Source organism: Zalophus californianus, chromosome 1 (genome assembly GCF_009762305.2).
Source record: "Zalophus californianus isolate mZalCal1 chromosome 1, mZalCal1.pri.v2, whole genome shotgun sequence".
NCBI classification, from domain to species: domain Eukaryota; kingdom Metazoa; phylum Chordata; class Mammalia; order Carnivora; family Otariidae; genus Zalophus; species Zalophus californianus.
In genome coordinates this window covers 90,394,800-90,417,844 of record NC_045595.1, presented here as the reverse complement: position 1 = coordinate 90,417,844, position 23,045 = coordinate 90,394,800, and the positions used below count along the sequence as shown (strand labels likewise).

Here is a 23,045-nt window from a genome sequence, read left to right as displayed (position 1 = left end):
TGCCCTCAAAGACCAGGAAATCGTCATATACAAAACTGTGATAAAATGCTAAAGCAGACCTATGCACCTGCTGTAACAGGAACAAAGAGGAAGGCCATTTACACGAGAACAGGTCAAGAGGACTTAAAGGAGGATGTCAACAACTGGGCTGAATTTTAGCCAGGCAAAAAATTGGGACACAGACTGTGTGGGAAGTAGAATGTGCAGAGCACAAAGGAGTAGAACAGCATGGCCTAGGGAACTCAAGGTAGGCTGGTACACAGGGTAGAAACCACTCAGGCGGCAAAAGGGAATGACACACTGACAGAGTCTGTGCCTTTCTGTTACAAAGAATATTGGTGCTTAATGGAAGACAGATACATCTAAGAGAGTAACCAAACTAGAAGCAGAGCGACCTGGTAGGGCCCAACCTAAGGCAGCAACAGTGAGAATCCTCACGTGCCACAAATAAAGAGGTATCAAAGCTAAAGCAAAGCAGTCCAGGAAAAAGAGCAGATCACAGACTCTAGGGACCAGGGTTTGAATACTCAGGTGTGACTGGAAATGAGCAATGGCCAACATGCAGTCGGGGAGCTGGAACTGAACCCCCTGCATGAAACTTACAACTTAAAAGCTATCTAGTGGAGGGGGGTATGGGAAAATAATCCAAGAAGAACTGAAATACCAGGCCTCCTGTGCCACACAGATGGGGGGGGGTAATGAATTTACACTCTTCTGTGGTGTAAGATGCAGAAAGATTTATATAAAAATGGGGCCAGACTCAATGAACTCCGGGGGTCCCCAACAGAAGGAAATATGAACCCATTCTGGAGAGAGGCTTTCATTATCCTACAGCAGTAAAAAACAGCAATCACAACAACAAAATATTAAAAATACAATACCATTTATATTATCATCCCCCCAAAACTGAAACTTTGGTATACATCTAATAAAATATGTACAAGATCTATATGAGGAAAACTATAAAACTGATCAACAGAATCAAAGTGGAACTAGATAAACAGAGATATCCCACAATCGGACAGGAAGACTAAACAGTTTCAAAACGTCCGTTCTTCCCAACTTGATCTATAGATTCTAATCAAAACCTCAGCAACTTATTCTGCAGATGCTGACAAACTGATTCTGTGGTTTATATGGAGAGACAAAGGACCCAGAATAGCCAACACAATACTGAAGAGCAAAGCTGGAGGACTGACGCTGCCCAACTTACTATGAAGCTTTAGTAATCAAGACAGTGTGGTCCTGATGAAAAAAGAGATCAGCAGAACAGAATAAAGTCCAGAAAGAGACTGCTATGTATTTGGCCAAGTGATAAGTGATCTTTGACAAAGGAGGGAAGGCAGTACAGATGGTCCCCAACTTACAACAATTCAACTTACAACTTTTTTACTTTACAACGGTGCGAAAGCAATACACATTCAAAGAAACCATACTTCAGATTTTAAATTTTAATCTTTTCCTGGGTTAGCAATATGCAGTACAATCTCTTGTGATACTGGGCAGGAGCAGTGAGCCACTGCTCCCAGTCAGGCACTGGATCAGGAGGGTAAGCAACTAATATACACAACCATTCTGGTTTTTACTTTTAGTATAGTATTCAACAAATTACACTGAGATATTCAACACTTTATTATAAAATAGACTTTGTGTTAGATGATTTTGCCCAACCATAGGCTAACGTAAGTGTTTTGAACACATGCAAGGTAGGCTAGGCTAAGCTATGACATCTGGTAGGTGTATTAAAGGCATTTTCAACTTGAGATATTTTCAACTTACTGTTAGGTTTATCAGAATGTAACCTCATTGTTAAGTAAGATCTGTACAACAGAACAAAGATAATCTTTTCAAATGATGCTGGAACAGCTAAACATCCACATGCAAAAAAAAAAAAAATGAATATATACAATGAATAGATACAGACCATATCCTTTTCACAAGAATTAACTCAAAATGGATCACTTACCTAAATGTAAACCACAAAATCATAAAACTCCTGAGAGAGAACACAGGAGAGCATCTAGATATTTTGGGTCTGGCAATGATTTTTTAGATACAACGCTAAAGCATAACCCATGGGAAAAAAATCTATAAACTGAATTTTATTAAAGATAAAAATTTCTGCTCTACAAAAGTCACCATCGAAAGAATGAAAAGATGAACCAAAGACTGGGAGGAAATATTTGCAAAAGATAAATCTGATAAAGAAATCCAAAATATACAAAGAACTCTTAAAACTCAACAATAAAAAACAACCCAATTAAAAAATGGGCCAAAGATCTTTACAGACACCTCGCCAAACAAGATCTATAGACAGCAAATAAGTATATGAAGAGATGATCCACATCCTATCAATGTCATCAGGGAAATGCAACTTAAAGAAGTTAGATATCACTATGTATGTACTAGAATGGCTGAAATCCAGAACACTGACAACACTAAATGCCGGTGAGGACGCAGAGCAACAGGAACCCTCACACATTGCTGGTGGGAATGCAAAATGGTACAGCCACTTTGGAAGACAGTTTGGCAATTTCTCACAAAACTAAACATACTCTTACCATATGATTCCTCAATTGCAGTTCTTGATATTCACCCAAAAACTTACGTCCACACAAAACCCTGCACACAGATGTTTACAGCAGCTTTATTCAGAATTGCCAAAACTTGGAAGCAACCAAGAAGTCCTTAAGTAGGTGAATGGATAAACTGTGGTACATCCAGACAATGACATATTATCCAGCACTAAAAAGAAATGAGCTATTGAACAATGAAAAAAACATGGAAGTAACTTGAATATATATTAGTAAGTAAAAGAAGCCAATCTGAAAGGCTACCTACTGTATGATTTCAACTATATGACATTCTGAAAAAGGTAAAATATGGGGACTTAAAAAGATGAGTAGCTGTCAGGGGTTAGGGGACAGAAGGATGAATTAGCAGAACACAGAGGATTTTTAGGGCAGTGAAAATACTCTGTATGAAACTATAAATGGCGAATACATGTCATTATACATTTGTTCAAATCCGTAGAGTGTACAACACCAAGAGTGAATCCTAATGTAAAACACAGACTCAGAATGATTATGATGTGTCAGTGTTAAGAGGTTCATCAGTTGTAACAAATGAACCACTCTGGTGAAGGATGCTTTTAATAGGGAAGGCTATGCATGTGTGTGGAGTGGGGAGTAATACAGGAAATCTTTGGACCTGTTGCTCAATTTTGCTGTGAACCTAAAACTGCCCTCAAAAACAGGATATTTTTTTTTAAAAATTCACACAACCGATAGATTGCTCATCACCACCATCTTGTGGACAAGGAAGCAACAACAAAATATAAGTCAAGACACCTTCAAAAATAAGGAAAGAAACTGCCTCATTCCATCAAACCTAAGATTCCATCAATTAAGACACATTATTATTTCAAGTACAACTAAGAAAAGGAAAATGCTGCCAATTAAACTATGACACAAACAACCATAACTAGCATTCTAATTTTATAGATATTAAAATGTCTTAAAATCAATGAAATATGGTATTAAAAAAATCAATGAAATGTGGCATATTGATTTTCCTCTTAAGTTCTTATCAGTGTTAGAGACAAAACAAGAATCAAGCATCTTCAACTGAAGCACAAGAATTTTAAGAAGAGTAACACGAGGACAATAGTAAAAGACACATGAAAATAGTGTTCTGTACTTTTGAGGCACTAAATTTAGGTAATTTAAGAACATAAATATATAATGCTGGATTTAAATAGCTTCTAGGATTTCACCTAGCTTTCAAATTCCTTTTTCGGATTTTAATAGTTCTACATGTTATTAAAATTTATCCTCAAAGTAAATGAAAAATTTACTAACATGGTGAAGGTTAACACTTTCTAAACACTCTTGAGAAACACTTTCAAACACTATCTCATATAATCCTCATAAAATCCTAGTAGAGGTGGGCTTGCAACCCAGAAACGGCTGTCCCCAGGGTCCATGCTCTTTCCCCCATAGAGGGGATACCACCAGGGCAAGTACGTGTAGCCTTGATATACAAATTCAGGCAAGTTCACTCCAAATCCTACTTACCTGGCTGAAGCCTTAAAACGCTCTAAGAACTGAAGTCTCAAGCTCTCATGGCCAGGGAGATCAATCAAGGTCAGGCTAGTGGCCTAAGGATGGCAGCAATAACATTAAATGACATTTTGGTCCTGATTCACATTCACAACATAAACTTCTCATACAAGATTTCAGGTACCAGAACAGGGTCCATTTTGTTAATGAATCAAAAAAATGTTCACCATAATTAATTAACGAACCAAACAAATGTTCACAAAGCCTCTTCTATTTATAGATCATTAGTAGAGGCTCCAGGGATTAAACGGTGAGCACAAACAGACATAATCCCTGTTCCAACAGGATTTATAATAAAATCAGAAAGATCAACACAATGTAAAATTACAAATAAATGTAAAGTTACAACTTTGATAATGTTCCAAGGGTACGTGAGAAACTGACCCCGTCTGGGGGAGTCAGGAAAAGTGCAGTCCACCTGAGGCTGGGGAAATACATTAGTATGAATAAAAACAAAAACATGTGAAAATAGTAGTAAATATTCACAAACTAAATAATGTAACAGGAGACCTACATTTTATCATATAGCATGTTACCATTACAGGGATCCCCAATCTCTGTAACAACAAAACATCCCTTTACGTGTCCACCGTAATTTTTAAATATCTGCTGACTAGACCCACCGTTTATCTGTTCCAACTGCCAATATTTTATGTCAATCACTGAAACAGGGAGGTATTGTGCCCGTACTGAGCTGACTCATTAAACACTCACTTAAGAGCTATTCACCCCAGGCCTTCCTTCTTGAGCTCAGGTTCAATGTGGGTGTGGTTATGCTCAGTAAGACTCTCGGGTATAATCCTGCTACACTCATCAGGTCCAGGAACATTTCTCAGATGTTCTACCTTATCCATAGCCAGTCTTCACCACAGTTCAGCAGGAGGGAGTCAGGATCATGCACAGATCTAACATAATTACAGCCGAATTCATTATGACCTGTTACTTAGTCTGTGCAGTCTTTAATGGGTAAAAATATGATGTATGCTAGCTTAAAAAAAAAATACTGGTAAGAGTCTAGGGATCTCAGGTTAGGACCCATTACCACATTTCATAATTAGCACTATACCACTCTAAGCAATTCAGAAAGACATATTACTAGATATATTACTAACTTGAGAGAGAGAGAGAGACTACATCTAAAACATATGAGGGGGGGGTAGGAGGAGTAAAAAAAGAAGGGAGGATTGTTCTACATTTTCTTTTTCTTTTTTCTTTTTAGAGAGAGCACGCATGAGCAGGCAGGGGGTGGGGGCTGAGGGACAGGTAGAGATAATCTCAAGTAGGCTCCATGCCTAGCACAGAGCCCTATACAGGGCTCGATCTCATAACCCTGAGATCATGACCTCAGCTGAAATCAAGAGTCAGCTGCTTAACTGACTGAGCCACCCAGGCACCCCTACATTTTCAATAAAAATATGCAAGTCTCATATGTAACGTTAAGTTTTCCAAAAGCCATATTAAAAAAGTAAAAAAATAAAAAGTTAATTTAATAATATATATTATTTAACCCAACATATCTAAAATATCTTTTTTAACAAGTAAAAAAAAATCAAGAAATCGTTGATATTTTACTTTTTTTTTTTTAAGATTTTATTTATTTGACAGAGAGAGACACAGCAAGAGAGGGAACACAAGCAGGGGGAGTGGGAGAGGGAGAAGCAGGCTTCCCGCGAAGCAGGGAGCCCGATGTGGGGCTAGATCCCAGGACCCTGGCATCATGACCTGAGCCGAAGGCAGATGCTTAACGATGGAGCCACCCAGGCGCCCCGATGTTTTACTTTTCATTCCAAGTTCAAAATCTGGTGTATACTACACTTAGAGCACCCCTCAATTTGGACTAGTCACATTTCAGGTGCTCAATAGTCACACAGAGCCAAGGCTATTCCACTGGAAAGTACAGGTTTAAAGTATACCCTGGAATATCCCACTTAAAAAATCTGGCACAAGTCTCCGAAGAATTAAAGCTCTCCCAAACCTGAACTTTCAAAATCTAAAATTTTGGGAATTTAAAAAGGAATGGGCTAGAAAGAGTACCATTATTGAAAAAAGCAAAAAATATCTGTAAGACATTTAGAAGAATGTCTCTTTATCTTTGTTTATAATGTTTAATTCTGGAAGCACCAGGAAAAGGGGCTAGGGGCAAACAAAAGGAGAAAAGGTCTCTAGGATAACCATTCTCATTCATCCATCTATACATCTACCCCTCCAACCAGCCCCCCAGCCTTTCTTCCACTCACCAAATACTTATTATTCATTGCAATCAACTTGGCAGTCACTATCCACATTCTGGAGCTACACAGGTACATAAAAAGTCCTTCTCATGATTCCTTACTATTCCTTACTGGTATTTTTGAAATATACTCATGTATACTCTTTCACATGTCCAAAGTAACACTGTAAAAGCAAAAGATTATACCAACAATCTAAATGTTAATAGAGCTCTTATTAAATAAGACCTTAATTGAATGGTACAGCCACATAATGGAATACTATGTAGCTCACAAATCAACCAGGTAGTACTATGTGTACAAATGAGGGAGAAAAAACAAAACAACCCAACTGGTATCAGTCACACTGTTAAAAAAACAAAACAAAACATGGTGCACCTGGGTGGCTCAGTGGATTGAGCACCCAACTCTTGGTTTTAGCTCAGGTCCTGATCTCAGGGTCCTAGGATCCAGCCCCAGGTTGGGCTCCATGCTCAGGAGGAAGTCTGCTGAAGATTCTCTCCACCCCCCTCCTGCTGCATGGGTACTCTCTCTATCTCTCAAATAAATAAATATATCTTTAAAACAAACAAACAGGGGCGCCTGGGTGGCTCAGTCGTTAAGCGTCTGCCTTCGGTTCAGGTCATGATCCCAGGGTTCTGGGATCAAGCCCCGCATCGGGCTCCCTGCTCCACGGGAAGCCTGCTTCTCCCTCTCCCACTCCCCTGCTTGTGTTCCCTCTTTCACTGTGTCTCTCTCTGTCAAATAAATAAAATCTTTAAAAAACAAACAAACAAAAAACAGTGGGCAGAACCAAGTGTTAAAAAGAAAATAATTGGGGTGCCTGGCTCGTTCAGCTGGTGGAGCATGAGACTCTTGATCTCGGGGTTGTGGGATCAAGCCCCATGTTGGGTAAAGAGATTACTTAAAAATAAAATCTTTAAAAAAAAAATTAACAGATACACAGATATGTTTGCATATGCACAGACTATCTGATGGGTCCACAGGAAAATAAGTTATTGCCTCTAAGAAGAAGACCTAGCAGGGACAGGAAAGGCAAAATTACTTTTCACTGAATATTCTTTTTAACCTTTTGAATTTTTGTCCCATATACATATATTACCTATTCAAAATATAAAGGAAAAGGTTTAATGCTCACCCTCAAAAACTCATGGTAAAGTTGAAGAGAAGACATAGCAACAAAAACTAGTAAAATGTGATGTAACATCAGTGTGCATGAAGTACAATAAAACAGGGGATGGCATGATTAAAACCACTGCTTGGATGGCTGAAAGCAGAATTTGTCACATGGACTCTATTTATCCATAAAAATAAGCTATGAATGGTACCTACACCCCCAGACTAATTCATCCTACAAATGTCCTTTCCTGACACACCAAAGTAAAGTAAAACTGTCAGACTCCCAACATTCTACAAACCCCTTACCCTGGTATTGTTGACTCTGTACACAGCAGAGCTGTCGGTGATAGAAGTCTGAGTATCTCTGTAAAGGCCAGTTAACAACTGTAAAAAAAACAAACAAACAAACAAAAAAAACAATTTGAGGAAGATCAGAACAAATATATAAATAGCAAACCTAAAGAGAGTAATTTTGTTCTATCTCTCCAATGGGTCAGGTCAAACAAATGAATATTGCTTGCAAAAACTGAAAAGGACGATATTATTTTTTCCTTGTAGAAAAATCTAATTCATTGCATCTTCATTCCCCTCTTCACAATGAAAAACAAAAACAAAAACCAAAAACCTAGTTTCAAATGGTTAGTGGCCAAATTCACCAAACTTCCATAAACATTTTTAATCATCACAAATGATTACAAATTATTTTTCTGTAGTGGAAAGGAAATACTTTATCCTCTCAAAAGGAATAATAAGAAAACCTCTGCTATTCTCCATAACAAAAAATCGTTTAAAATACTAAACAGATTCAATATTAGTGAAAACATGGCTAAGTAGCCCAATATGTCAAAGAATCAACCTTTTAAAAAACTTCTTTGACAAGTTCTTAGACGAGTTTGTTACACAAGAATTATACACCCTATACAGATCACTGTCTTGTATATCTTCAGCATCCTTGGCCACTACATGAAAGTAGTTACATAAAACCCTTAAGTGGGATAAAGACTAAATGTCAGTATCTGGCACGTGCAAGAAAATAGAAATGGTCAAGAAATTCCAGTTTATGAATTTTTCAAGAGCCTTTTCAAGTTTTTCAAGTCTTTCCAAGTGAATCAAGAATTAAGTCCCCAATTGTGAGCATCAGCTTCCTTTCCAAAATGAACTATGACCTCACAGGAATAATGGGATGGCCTAACATTTCCTATCAACTTTAGAAGAGGTGTAAATCAAAACATTTACTCTGACAAAGAGCAATGTTTTCCCAGAGTCACACAGGCCAACAAGAAGTACAGCTCTTTGACTGCTCCTTCTGCTCCGGATGAACTTCCAGAACACTGTAGAATAGAGAAAAACAATAAAAATTATGCCTTGATCATCAATAGTACACCTGTATGGTGGTTGGGGTAGGGAAATTAACAGAAGTCTATCACAGAACACCTCATTCAGCTGGAACTTAATTTTTATTGTTTTTACCATTATAATCGTTACTGTTAGTGTTACCGGTGGGAGAGTCTGCGCTGAGTGAATGGAGGTCTGGGTTCTTGGATTCCCCATAAATGTGTGATGTTGTGCCCCCAGGCTTCTAATGTGTAACCTATTTATCAATGTCCTTGCCTCTAGCTCATGTCTAACTAACTGCCTACTCTATCATTAGGGACTCCACTGAGTGCCTGCCACTATCAACTGTCAACCTTTCCGTGTCTGCTCATTCTGGACTTCTCAAGTGCAATCTTGTCTTATTAACTGTGTATCCCCAACGCCCAGGACGCAAATTTGGGAGTAAAGACCGCGAGTCTTGGTAGTGAAAGCAAAGAAGGAGGGCGGGTACCGCGCGCTTACAGGGGCCGATAAAGGAAGAGTAATCCGCGCCCCCAAGGACCAGGACGTCACTCCAAGGGTCGCAGGGGATCCTCTTTAATGCAGCGCTACTCCCGCTGCTTCAGGCAGCAAAGCAGGTTTGTATATGAGGTGAGTCTCCCTCTCTAGATGCCCCCCAGGTGCCTTCGCCGCCCCGCGTCCGCGGTCTGTAGAAGCCCAGTCCAAGTCCAGAACCCCGCCGCCTCTTTACCCAGCGTCAGCAGCACCGCGAGAAGCGCCACCACGGCTGACAGCAGTGTGGGGTCCCCCTGCTGCAGCTCCTGCCGCAAGGAGTCTAGGTGGGGCTGGAAGGCTCCGGCGACACTGCCTCCATTCGCCAACCGCCGGGAATCCACGGAAGCCATTGCGGAGATGCGTGGTTTCCAGCGCCGCGAAAGTGACGTGGCCTTGGACTCTGCGCAGGCGTCCGAAGCGGAGCATCACGGGAGTGTTAGTTCCTAAGTTATATTTCCTCCTTCAGGGGCCGGGATGCCGAAGGTCCTGATGGGAGTTGCAGTTGTCTTGCACGCTGTTTCCGCCGAATGAGCGGCGTTTCGCGGTATTTCACGAGTGACACTCTTATCCCTTAAGATATGAGTTAAAAAATTAAAAAAATTAAAAAAAATGAGTTAAATATCGCCGCCCTCTTCATGGGTGTTGACGGAATGATGGATGAATAAAATGAATGGCTTAAGAAATCTTCGATGAGGATTTCCAGTCACTCTCTTCGCGAGGTGAGTCTCGTGAGGAACTCAAGCACTGCACAAACATTTCATCTGAGTATAATGTGGCATGGGATGTGGCCGAGGATTATGGTGCGATATGGGAATACAGAAAGGGACTCCTAGTCCGTTATTGGTTCAGAGAAATCTCCTGGAGGAAAGTGACGGGAACTGAGCCATGGAGGGATGGGTCAGCCTCTGCACGTGTAAAAGGAGAAAGAGTACTCTGTGTAGAAGAAAACGAGCAATTCAGTGTCCCTATACGGTAAATCTAGGGATGCAACTGAGATTTCGACATTGCGGGAAGCAGCTAGGAAAATCAGTGCGTGGGGGTGAAGCTGTTGAAAACTGCAGCAGTCATTCCTGCTCAGAGTGGACAGCCTCTACTCTGCCAGGCAGGCATGGGGGAGCAAAGTGGCCCGTTCTTCCAGTTTTTCCAGAGACGCCGGAAAGGGAAATGACCTACTTTTCAGATTTCAGCAAGTAATGAAAAGAATTAAAAACAAAACAAAACTTGTCGCCCAAATAAAACACCTCAGTGGGGCACCTGGGTGGCTCAGTCGTAAAGCGCTGGCCTTCTGCTCAGGTCATGATCCCAGGGTCCTGGGATGGAGTCCCATGTTGGGCTCCCTGCTCAGCGGGGAGTCTGCTTCTCCCTCCCCCACCCCCCTGCCTGTGTTCCCTCTTTCCTTGTGCCTCTCTCTGTCAAATAAATCTTTTTTAAAAATAAAATAAAACACCTTAGGGGGCCAGAAGTGGCCCACTTAGGGGCTGCCAGTTTGCAGTCTGTCCCTAAGCTGATGTCATTTCAGCAGAAGTGGCAGGAGATGAAGCAGGAAAGGTTGGCAGGTAGGACCTGAAGGGATTGTGTGCTATGCTGAGGAACCTAGACTTCATCCAGAATGAGATAAGAAGTTTCAGTTGGGGGTAACATAGATGACTGGCAGATAAATGGAGAACGGTGATTTGAGAGAGGAAAAGACTGAGGCAGGGAGACCAGCTGGGAGCTGTTGCAGTGTTTTGGTAAAAGATGCAGAGAGTCTGAACCAGGAGTGGAGGTAGGTGCGGAAAGGAGGCCACAGATTTGAAAGATGTGGAGAAGGAAAATATATAGGATGTGATTAATTGGGTATGCTGAGTTAAGATGGGAGAGTTACCAAAACTGCATCTGAAGCAGTTGGTGTGGGGTACTGAAAAGATCAGAGTGCATAAAGTGAATTAGAGAAGGACTTTGGGGCTGAGGGCATAACCAGAATGAAAATTGCCTCTCTTTTCTATATATTGAGTTTCAGGTGCCTCTGGGAGTTCTAAAATCTTATATTAAGCAGGTGATAGAATAAACAGATGTAAAGTTTCAGCAATAGGTGCTGTATTTTCATCTGAGTTTCAGGCATAAATAAATGGTCATTAAAATCAGGGACAGAAAGAAAAGTGAGGAGAAAGGAACCCACCAATATGCCTAGGAAGGAAGAGTCAGTGACACAAGAGTTAGACATGTCCTGGAAGTGGTCAGCAGCATCTCTTGTAACAGAGGGGCTCCTGTGATGAGGGCTTGAATGAAAAGTGAACTCAGAGGGAACAGTGAGGTGAAGGTGGGGGTAGGGGCATGGGTATGGAAGCAAGACTGGTAGATGGAGAAGAGGATGGGTAATGCTGATAATTGCTAGCATTAATGAGTGCTTGCTCGTTCCAGGCACTGTTTTAAATCATTTTAATTTGTTAATTTGCTTAATCCTCACAGCAACCCATTATTCCAATTTTACAGAGGCAAACGAGATAGGGGTTAAGGAATTTATCCATTAAGCCCAGGCAGTGGGCTTCTTTATGCTTAACTCTATGCTCTAACATAGTACAATTCATTCTCCAGGCATTTCATTGATAAATGTAGGCAAATAGGGACTCCAGATTAAGAAAGGATGTTTAGGATGTGAGGTTAAAGAAAACAAACCAACTATTTTATTTTAAATTAGCATTATCAATTAAAACTATCAGAAATGACAGTAATTTTACCATATTCTCTTTTTCTTTCTTTCTTATTGTCCTGAGCCCTGCTCTGTATCCATCACCCACCATGTGCATCACACACATACACACACACACAGAGCTCCTTTATAATAACCATTGATTCCTCTGCTAGGAGCTAAAAGTGCAGGGAAGGAGGAAGGGCCAAACGGGAGAACACCTACCATGACTGTCCCCACCGTGTAAGAATTTTTAGTCAGAGCTATGTGAATGAGAAAGTTCTGCCTCGGTGGTGAAGTTTGGGAATGATGAAAGAAAGACAGTTTTAACAAGACACAGACTTTTTTTTTTTCAGTATGTTTCCTGGGTAAAGACGGAAGAAATGTGCACAGAAGAAATGTGGAAAGGTAGTGCCATTCTCAAGAATGAGAGCAGGAGAGGATCAGCTGCTTCTTGTCCTCTCACATCTGCACAAACACACATTTCCAGGAGGTGTGTGGAGATGAATCCAGAGGAAGGACAGGCAGATACTGACTACTGCTTGCTGAAAGTGTTGTGCTTCTTCATTCAAATAGCAAATGGAGAGTTACAATGAAATAAATGTAGTGACACGATTTTTCCCCTTTCTTCCATTAATTAAAATGTCTCATTCACCAGACACATTTTCCCCTCTTCTATTCCCAGTAGCTCCAAAGCATAGTGGAAACGATCTCAGACTCAGGGACACCAGTCACATGATTGGTGAGTGGTCAGCCGTATCAAGTGCGGTTAACAGAGTCAGGATTGAAAGAATTAAAATTGGTTTTCATAGTTGACAGATGGGCAGTGACCTTGGCCAAGGTAGCTACAGGGAAGTGAGTGGAGCAAAAGACTGGTTTCTGTGTTTTCAACCATTAATAAGTGAGGCGTGGAAAGGGTAAGGAGATAGGGCAGGAATTACTGTGGGAATCAGGGTCAAGCGATAATTTTCAGATGTTCCAGTGGTTCACTTTTCCAACCCACTAGAATCAGGAACTGATTCATGGATACCCTTCTCCATCTGGTATGGCTCCACCTTTTGGATTTTAAGATCTGTGGAAAGTGCAAGCCTCCAGGAGTTCTGTGGGGCAGAGAAGAGAGGTAGGACAACTGATCCTCTCCTGCTCTATATTCTTTTTCTGTACTCCCTTGAACACTCCATCTCAATATCTCACTCAGCATCCTCCTTCCTGCCCCTCCCTTGCAACACACACACACACACACACACACACACACATGCATACACACACACACACACACAACCCAGCCACATACACTTGATTCTATTATAATAACCATGCAGACCCCTTTCAGAAAGAATTTCTACTTGAACTGTACCCAGGAGGTGTGGCTGTGGCACCACAACCAAAGCTGTGGAAAGGGTCAGATGAACATTGAGCTCTGAAGGAAGGGCTCAGTGCACATGTATTTAGTCAGATAGTATTAAAAAAAAAATCCTTCCAGGCCAAACATTTAGAAAACAATGAAGTTTTTAAAAGATAACACCAATAATAATTTTTATTTTATATTCTACAGAGGTACCACCGCTGAACTGTGAAACCAAACAAACCACTCAGGCCGGTGAGACCCAGAGGGAAGCTTATGGGTCACGAGAGCTCCCTTCTCCATCTGGTATGGCTCCACCTTTTGGATTTTAAGATCTGTGGAAAGTGCAAGCCTCCAGGAGTTCTGTGGGGCAGAGAAGAGAGGTAGGACAGTCAAAAATCTACCTATATTTATTTTCTGTTGAGTGAATGAATAGTTAAGCCTGATATAAAAGCACTCAGACCCATTGGGGTCTGATAGGTGGACCAGGCCATTCTCCCAGTGGTCTTCTTCTCTTGCCTGCACAGCTCCTGTGTCTTTCTGGGCAGTACCATGCACCAAGGATGGTAACATGGTTTCCCTGCCCTGCATCATCCCCCACCTTGTGTCTCATAGGCAGGGCTCCCACACCTAAATCCATGTAGCTGGGAGGAGTCTGGTAGGACTATCCTCTCAGATCTCCTTAGAGAGGTGAGGAACTAATAAAACAAGCACCTAGAACATGTCAGTTTCCATGCTAGGGGCTAGAGAAGGAGCAGAGAATAGCAGAGCCAAACTTTCTCCCCTTATGGAGGATGTAGTGTAGGTGAATGTAACCTACATGCTCACAGCAGTGGCTCTGGGTAAGCACGTTCCTTATATTGGAATTATGGGGCCCTGGCACAGACTTGCTGAATAAGTATTCCCCAGGGCCTGGGAATCAGTATTTTAAGGACCATGGCTCACTTATATGCACACAAAAGTTAGAGCACAATCTCCCTCCATTCACATGTTCTTCTCCCACATCTTCCAAATGACTTTAAATGATGTCCAACATAGTTATAATGCAAAGGTGTGTTTTATTGTATTGTAATGCTTAGAAAACCAGTGCTCTAGATGAGCAGTAGGTATGGCAACTTTATGGTTATAAAACTTGTCATTGTTCAAGCTCACAAGAGTAGTGCTGTGTAAAAGAACTTTCTGCAATGATGGAAATGTTCTGTTTGCTCGCCTATCTGGAGCCGCGTGTAGCTATTGAACACTTGAATTGTGGCTGGTGTGGCTAAGGAACTAAATTTTTAATTTTGATTAATTTTAATTAATTTAAATTTAAATCACCATAGGTAATTAGAGGCTACTGTATTTATTGGACGATGCAGCTCTGTATACAAAGGAGTTTACTGCAGAGCAATGGGCATGGGCACATACAACCTCTTCTTGGTCTTAGTAATAACATGGAATTTCTTCATGTCTGGACAGTTCATTACCTTAGTGCCCTGAGCCTGTGTCTGCCTTACCATCTATCTACCCATATAAGTAGGCTTTCACACGTGCTGGGATTACGGTGTTCTCTCATCATCTCATCTTGCCCATTTTCATTGTTCATCCCAGGAGGGCCACAGCCCACTCCTCCTAATCTACCCACCACCCAGAATTGCTCCCCCTCCCTCCCCGTGTTTGCTTGGCAGCTTCCCCCGTGCTGCTCCCCCTACTCACTCGAGGTGGAGCATTGTCTCAGGTTAGCAACAGCCCTGACATAGTCTGCTCCTAAGTAAGATTCATATGTTGTGCTGTCTGGAAGTTCGGCCAAACATTTTGTGTCATCCCTGAACAGAAGGTCCTTGGTTTTTGAGTGGAACAAACAAAACTTGCCCGAGCAGTCGTTTCCATTTCCTCCAAACAAAGGCTGTCAAATGGATGAAAAATGCATGAGGACCAGTGGCAGTGAGCAGCTGAGAATACAAGGATGGGGTTGAGAGGGATAAAAGCTGGGAACCAGCCCCAAGAAGAAAGGGAGCTGCAGAGGATGACTCAGGATGTTTCCATTTCCTTCACCTGGCATTCACCCATTTTGCCCCAGCTTCATGCTTTCTTGAGGCCCCAGCAGGCCCTCTATAGGGTCCATCCTGGTCTTACCTCCTCTGGGAAGTCCCTCCCACCCACCCAGTCACTCCTTCCCCCTTTCATTGGCTATGGCCTTGGGGACTGTTTCCAGGAAATGAGAAAACAGAAGTGTGTCCCTTCCAAGTATTACTGTCAAGAAAGATATTAAATGTGAGCCCCCCCCCATGAGGGGTGGTACAGGTAGTTGTTAAATTTAATGTTTGACTGCATCTTTGATCCTATCTGGGGCAAGAGGCTTAACTCTAGGCCTTGTAGGATTATAAGTGAAATCATGATTATGAAAAGTTTAACATTCCATCTAGCACCTAAGAAATATTCATTAAATGCTAATTATTATTATCATTTACCTTAAGAGGACTCACAAAGATGTGCTATCTTAATTTAAAAAAAAAAGAAAACTAATGGCAGGCAGGAAGCTGTTGTTGAGGGGAAAGTGGTGTTTGTAGGTAGAGGACTCTTAGAATATTCAGGCAGCCTCTCCACCCCACCCCCCACCTCCCTGGCAAGGCCGGCCCTGGGTTGATTGTTCTCCCCGGAGGATAAGCTCCCTCAGGATAGGGATCCTGTGTTTCTCTGGCTGTTGGGATGGTTCTCAGTCTGACCTGTCCATAGATCAGATTCTCTAAACAAGAGAAATACATTTCACCTTTCATGACTTATATCATGGAGGACTGGCACACAGGATCACTCTCCTTCATTTTCAAAAAGGATAGAGGTGGAGAAAATGAGGGTACCACAGAGCAAGGTCAGGGGTGAGAAAGAAAGCAGATGTGTGGACCCAAAAGCAGGTGGATCACATGGGAACTAATCTCCAGTGACCCGGAGTTATAAGTAGAGCTGGGCCTAAGAAATCCAGTTCCACAATCCACTGGCCTCCCGATCCTAGTTTCCAGAAAGGAAATGCTTGAGTATGGGCTGCACTTAGCACTGAACTCCCCCAAATCATCCATACCCACCCAGGAGGAAAGAATGGGAGGCCCTGGCTGGTCCTTACCTGCAGCTCAAGTAATGTTTGCCTAACACAAGATGCCTTATCTTTCCGTGAGACCACAGCATGATTAGGGGCCTTGGCTAAGAAACAGTTCTTAGCGTCCGCCACAGGCTTCCTTTTGCCATCAGGGCACAGCAGCTGAAAGTCATTTTCCTTCAGATCCTTAGCCCAACCTTCAGTGTTCCTTCCTGGGGACAGAGAAGGTGGGTCAGTCACAGCTTACAGCTTTGGTTAAGGTGCCCTCATTGAGGGGATGTGACCAACCCACTGACTTGTGAAGGACCTGGGGCCATTGGCCAGCAGAAGTACACACACTGGGGTCACAGTGATGGGGAGAGGAAGAGACACTCACATATCCATAGGTTAGATTCAACTCACACTCAACCAGGAATTCCTAGCAACCACTCCTTCCAAACTGCCCCACCCAACCAGGAGAAAGTGAGTTATATTCTTGGATGATGTTCAAAAACATCTTCATTTCTACTAAATTCCAAAGCATCTGGACTTATTACTCTAGCACACGAAGAATGTGACCCTCTAAGCAGGCTGATAATCTCTGTGTGATGCCATCTGGCATTAGTAAGCAAAAGAACTTAACCAGAGGCCCTTTTGCAAGCTGGACCAGTGTTCTAAATCTGACAGGCTCATACTGGTTCCCATGAAAATGTGCACATGCCTCTGTGCATACGGATGCATATCCTGTTCTTAGCTCCTAGCTTCATCATTTCCGTATTCTCTCTGAAAAAAAAGAAAATCTCACCAATTTTCAGGGTTTCAACTCCTTCCTCCTGAGGCAATTCTCAAATATGTTTTCCCAATTTTTAGTTCTCATCTAAAAGGCAGGATTGCAAATCTTTTTCTTCATTTAATTTTCATTTATTTTTTTATCTAATTGAACTACTACTATGTGACTTCACTATCACAAAATTGTATATTATATATAAAATAAAAATACCTCTTTGCCTACTCTCCCCAAATATGTAATTACAGTTTTAATAGAAAACTCCAAATTGCCTGTGTCTCTCCCACAATTAACTACACACACCTTTGCTCACCTTCTAGTATTTCTCCTTCCCTTTCTTACCAGTCCCTCCAACTCAGCTCCTTTCAAATGAAACCCACCATCATTCTCTCCAAACCAATTCTGCTCCACTTCATAATGTAAGAATTTACTCAACACTATGTTTCATGCCCTCTGTAAGCCACAGTCTTCTTGGAGGGGGAAAATAGCATACATACCAAAAATACCAATTCTGGATACAGATAATAATAACATTTTATATTTTGTAGAGCACGCTTTAAATGCTGTCAGCTGAACCAGCTTGGTGAGAACATATTCATTAGGGAGAGCTGGCTGGAGGAGGCATGGTTTTAGGTGTGTAACATTTGTTACATGTACTAACCACTGTACTGACCATCAAGAGACTAATCTAGGCCTGACTGGCAGGGCATATGATAAAGTCCTCAATAAGGACAGAGGCCCTGAGAAGAGGAGTGGATTTTGAGAGAAATATGAGGAGTTTGGACTTACAGAGGTTGAGGTTGCAGTGCCAGTGAACTTTGTATATAAAAATGACCACATGGCAAATAGAGGCTCTGGGATGTTATTTAGATGGGAGGTTAGGCCTCTGCTCTACATTCCTGTCGGGGAGTAAGTCTTTTGGAGTCATTGCGGGGTAGAGAGGTGAAGCCAAGAGAGAGAAGCCCTATTCAGAGGAGTACAAAAAAAAAAAATCAAGGGATAACAAAGAACCAATCTCAGGGTAACACTCAGGTAGTAGGAAAAAGGACAGCCTTTAAAGGAAAAAACATAAATACTAGGAGAGAAGAAAGAAAAATTAGCCAATACAGTATTCCTTCAAGTAAGTACTTAGCAGCTTCTGTGTGCCACTTCCTATAGTTACTCTTGGGATATAAGAGTAGGAAAAAGGAGCTCAAAAGAGTTTCTGTGGCCACAATTTATTACAGAATGAGATAAACTCAATAATACTAGCCACAGGGACAGAAGATTCTATTGTGGGATGGATGCCATCTGAGAAGGTTTCTTGGAGGAGTCGGTGCTGAGCTAGTTCACTCTAGATGAGTTGCTGGGAAGTGCTGAGGTTGGGTGAAAGAACATGAGAAAGGAAGTGAGGTAATATCTGCCTGGCCTGTAGCAGGTTCTCTAAGCAGTTAGTGATACAGAGGGGACAGGTGGAATGCTCATTCTTACCAACTTAAAAAAAAATTTTGTTTGGTTTTTCAGTGTCACAGCATCTGATATTCACCCACTAGTTTTAGTACCCATTGATGCTTCTTGCTTGAAACAATTATTACTATATGATTTGCCAAATGATAGTTTTTTAACTTTATAATTATTTCTACATTTATTCATGTTCTACAATAAGGAAGATCTTTCCCTTCACCTTCATTTGTTTAATCAGGATAGACTCATGTATTCCTATTTTATTCCTACTTTATTCTTACTAACATTATTATTTCTTTTAGTGCTCAAAATGTCCCAGATTTGGCAGTAGGAGGGCTTTAAAAAGGCTCCTGTATATTTTGACATATCCCAACATCTTCAGCACGATGTTCCAGGCTCACCTTATATTTTTCCTGCCCAGCCCTAGAATCATCTATTTTTTCTAAGGGGCCCTGGCTCCTTCTATCAGAGTATGGTTCTAGAAACCAAGATCTTGGTGTACTATTCCCACTGGTGTATTATTGTCTCTAAGTGTTTTCAGTGGACCTAGAATATATTTGGAATATATATATTAGGCCCAGAAATATAGGAAATAGTTAAAAAGGACCTTTTGGGGATAATTCACCAAATCTGAATATGGACTATGAACACAGTGAGTATTAAATCCATGTTAGTATAAATTTCCCGATCTTGGTGATCACACTGTAGGTATGTAAGAGTGTCCTCATTCTTAGGAAATGTGCTCTGAAGTATTTAGGGGAAAGGCAATGTCTACACCTATGGGAAGGTTCCTGGGAGAGAATTCAGGACCACCAGAACCTCACAGTCCTCACCGTTCTGCCTACCCAGGTAAACACTTCTCTCCTCACTGAACAAACAGGTTGAGAATCAGAGCTCTGGACTTGAGGCCATAACATGTCCACAAAGGCATCCTAAGCATAAATGAGGCCAGCAACCCCAATTTGTGGGGACAGAGGAGCATGTGAATGTACCTTCAGTGTTCTGCATGACAGTCTGGTCTTTCACAAAGGCCACTTCTCCCTTCTCCACCAGACACCTGCAGAGTGCCAGACAGGGAGAAAGAAGAGAGGAGGTCAGAGACATATGTGTCATTCAGGAGGGTCAGCTTGTAGGCCCAGGGCTAACCATTTGATATCAGCAATTGTGACTCCCATTCTATCACTAATCTTACATATTACTCATGTAAGTAATAAGACAAGAAAAAACCTCCAATTGCTTTGTGGTTATACAATCTCAGTTCCCACACACTGAGTGCTAAATTCTGGCATTTCTCCAATGGAGCTACAGCATTTCCCTGGCATCAGTAGAGATATTAGAGGAGAAGTTTCCCATTAAGGTGATTCCTTACACTCTACTTTGTAAAAATTGGGAACTTGTGGACTGTGAATTGTATTTGCACAAACTCACAAGGTGGTTCTAATTGGAGAATTAGGATAACCTTTGTTTTCTCCTTCACTTACTGAGAAGCTCAGTTACAATACCACCATCATTGTGCAGTTGAGGGACTCATGAACTAACACTAGCCTGAATCAGAAAAGACAGTTAAAAAGTAGTAAGGTCAGGGTGCCTGGGTGGCTCAGTTGGTTAAGCATCTGCCTTCGGCTCAGGTCATAATCCTAGGGTCCCTGCTCAGTGGGGAGCCTGCTTCTCCCTCTCTCTGCTGCTCCCTCTGCTTGTTCTCTCTCTCTCTGTCAAATAAATAAATAAAATCTTTTTAAAAAGTAATAAGGTCATAAGGTACACAGGTGTCTTTATAAAAGTAATAAACATCCCATGAAATAGAATTGCAGTTGGGAATGTAGAAATCATGTTCTTTACTTTTGTATATTTCCAGGTAAGTATGGCTGGCTCTAGGTTCCCCAGAGGTGCATGGAAGAGCATGAACCAGACCCCTGACTCCTGTATTCAACTATGGCAGGGTTTCCTCACCTTGGCAATAGTAACATTTTGAGCCAGGCAATTCTTTATTGTAGGGTGCTGTCCTATGCATGTAAGATGTCTAGCAGCCTCTACCAATTAGATACCAGTAGCACCCAACCCCATTTGATAATCAAAAACAACTCCAGACACTGCCAAACTTCCTCCTGAGGGGGAAATCACCCCCTTTTGAGAACTTCTAATCTGCACTGTACTGCCAGTCTGGAGAGAGTGTCTTGCAGGGGCTTGGATGCTCCTTCACACAGGGTTCTACAGAGAGTTGCTAACTGTGGCACCCTAACACATGTAAGACTAACAGGCCAGGAACGTAAGAATCTCACCTTAGTTCCCAAAAAGAAATCTTGTCAGGACTGGGTTTATTATATTTGGGTCAGGGTTAAAAGACTCACCTGAAAGCCCCTGTGTAGCCATAGTATCTCTCATGGTTATTGGGAACACACTCCTTTCCTGGAACTTTTTCCGAGCCAATACACAGAGCACAAAGACTGGAGTTTTGCAGAGACCCAGGGGCACAGCCTTCGCTGAAAAATTTATCTGTACGGAAGGACCAGAGGAAGTCAGCTCCTCCTAAGTGAGTCAAAATGAGTAGCCTTCATCTAACACATAACAGGTGCGTATGGCCCAGGATAGGTGGAATATATTCAGTGACCTGCCACCAACTCAGGACCTGCCAGCCTGTAGGCTTTAAAAAGAAACTTAATTGAGGCTGGGAATAGAAGTTAGTAGACCATTACAATTCAGGTAGAAAGCATTCCATGGACACGCTATAGTGTCACCATTTATCTAAAGAGAGAAGAGAGGGAAATTACATAAAAATTGACATAAAAAGGATAAAAGTGGAGGTCTCACTCCTCAAGCTTGTGCTACCTATTTCCAGAAGTTTCCTTCCCTTGCTATTTTTCAGAAGAGACTTTAATAGAACTTAAAACTCCGAACCCACTTAAGGGCTAGGGGATTTAACTCACAGCTCAGCTGTTCTCCCATGGCTGTGAAATTGCCAGGAGGCTCAGAAAAGCAGAGGTAGTGCCCTTGCTGGTAAGGAGCCAGAGCTTTCTGGATATCTCCCCAGCCACATTTTGCTTCCTCTCGTGTCAGAGAATACCCCAGTGCAGAAATGTGGTCTCATTTCCAAGTCCCCACACAGGTCTTGTCTGGTTCCTAACTGTCTTTAGAGACTTCTCTTTTTATTTTAATTTAATTTTTATTTTTTTTAAAGATTTTATTTATTTATTTGACAGCGAGAGAGGGAACACAAGCAGGGGGAGTGAGAGAGGGAGAAGCAGGCTTCCTGCTGAGCAGGGAGCCCGATGCGGGGCTCGATGCCAGGACCCTGGGGTCATGACCTGAGCTGAAGGCAGCCGCCTAACAACTGAGCCACCCAGGTGTCCCTAGAGACTTCTCCTTTTAAAGCAGTTGCACATATTTGGAGGTGGCAAGGAGAAAGCTCATGTAAATAACCATTAGAAAACATTTGTCTGGGGCGCTTGGGTGGCTCAGTCAGTTGAGCGTCTGTCTTCGGCTCAGGTCATGATCCCGGAGTCCTGGGATCAAGTCCCACATCAGGCTTCCTGTTCATTGGGGAGTCGGCTTCTCCCTCTACTCCTCCCCCCGCTCATGTGCTCTCTTTCTCTCTTGCTTGCTCACTCTCTCTCTCTCAAATAAATAAATAAAATCTTTAATAAAAAAAAAAGAAAGGAAACATTTGTCTGTGGTTAACTGACACATAGAGTTTTCATACCTGAAGATATTCAGAGGACACAGAAAATAAACTGATGCCCATCCCTTTAAAGGGGCCTAGGAGCTGGGCAGTACTTCAGTGAGCCTGCCAAGACCTTAAAGAGATCCCAGGATCCCACATGCTCACGTTACCTAGAAAGCCTGTGGGAGGGATTGTCCACCCAACAGCCATTTGGAACCCCTTGTTCCTTAGTAACAAAGTCTTAGTTGTTTTAATCTTTTAATTTTTTCTCCATTACTTTTTATTTAGATACAACTGACATATAACATTATATTAGTTTCGGGTGTTCAACATGATTTGATGTTGCAATATATTGCAAAATGGTCCCCACAATAAGTCTAGTTAACATCCATCACCATACATCATTACAAAGTTTTTTCTTTTTTTTAAGATTTTTTTAAAAATTTATTTATTTGACAGAGAGAGACACAGCGAGAGAGGGAACACAAGCAGGGGAAGTGGGAGAGAGAGAAGCAGGCTCCTTACTGAGCAGGGAGCCCAATGCGGCACTCAATCCCAGGATCCTGGGATCATGACCTGAGCTGAAGGCAGATGCTTAACGACTGAGCCACCCAGGCGCCCCTAAAATTTTTTTCTTATGATGAGAACTTTTAAGATCTACTTTCTTGGGGTGCCTGGGTGGCTCAGATGGTTAAGTGTCTGCTTTCGGCTCAGGTCATGATCCCAGGGTCCTGGGATCAAGCCCCATATTGGGCTCC

The 23,045-nt window shown here is 41.9% G+C and overlaps 1 protein-coding gene across 1 annotated transcript in view; it reads right to left on the bottom strand.

Annotated features, from left to right (window-relative positions):
- LOC113916747 (serotransferrin-like) overlaps positions 1-23,045 on the bottom strand; it is a 56,050-nt gene that overhangs the window by 12,930 nt on the left and 20,075 nt on the right. Inside the window, 11 exon segments of the mRNA XM_027583617.2 lie at positions 4,077-4,159; positions 7,775-7,852; positions 8,705-8,799; positions 9,534-9,704; positions 9,707-9,780; positions 11,275-11,281; positions 12,538-12,546; positions 15,046-15,235; positions 16,448-16,632; positions 19,622-19,686; positions 20,978-21,122. Coding sequence (XP_027439418.1) covers positions 4,077-4,159; positions 7,775-7,852; positions 8,705-8,799; positions 9,534-9,704; positions 9,707-9,780; positions 11,275-11,281; positions 12,538-12,546; positions 15,046-15,235; positions 16,448-16,632; positions 19,622-19,686; positions 20,978-21,122 — 1,102 coding nt within the window.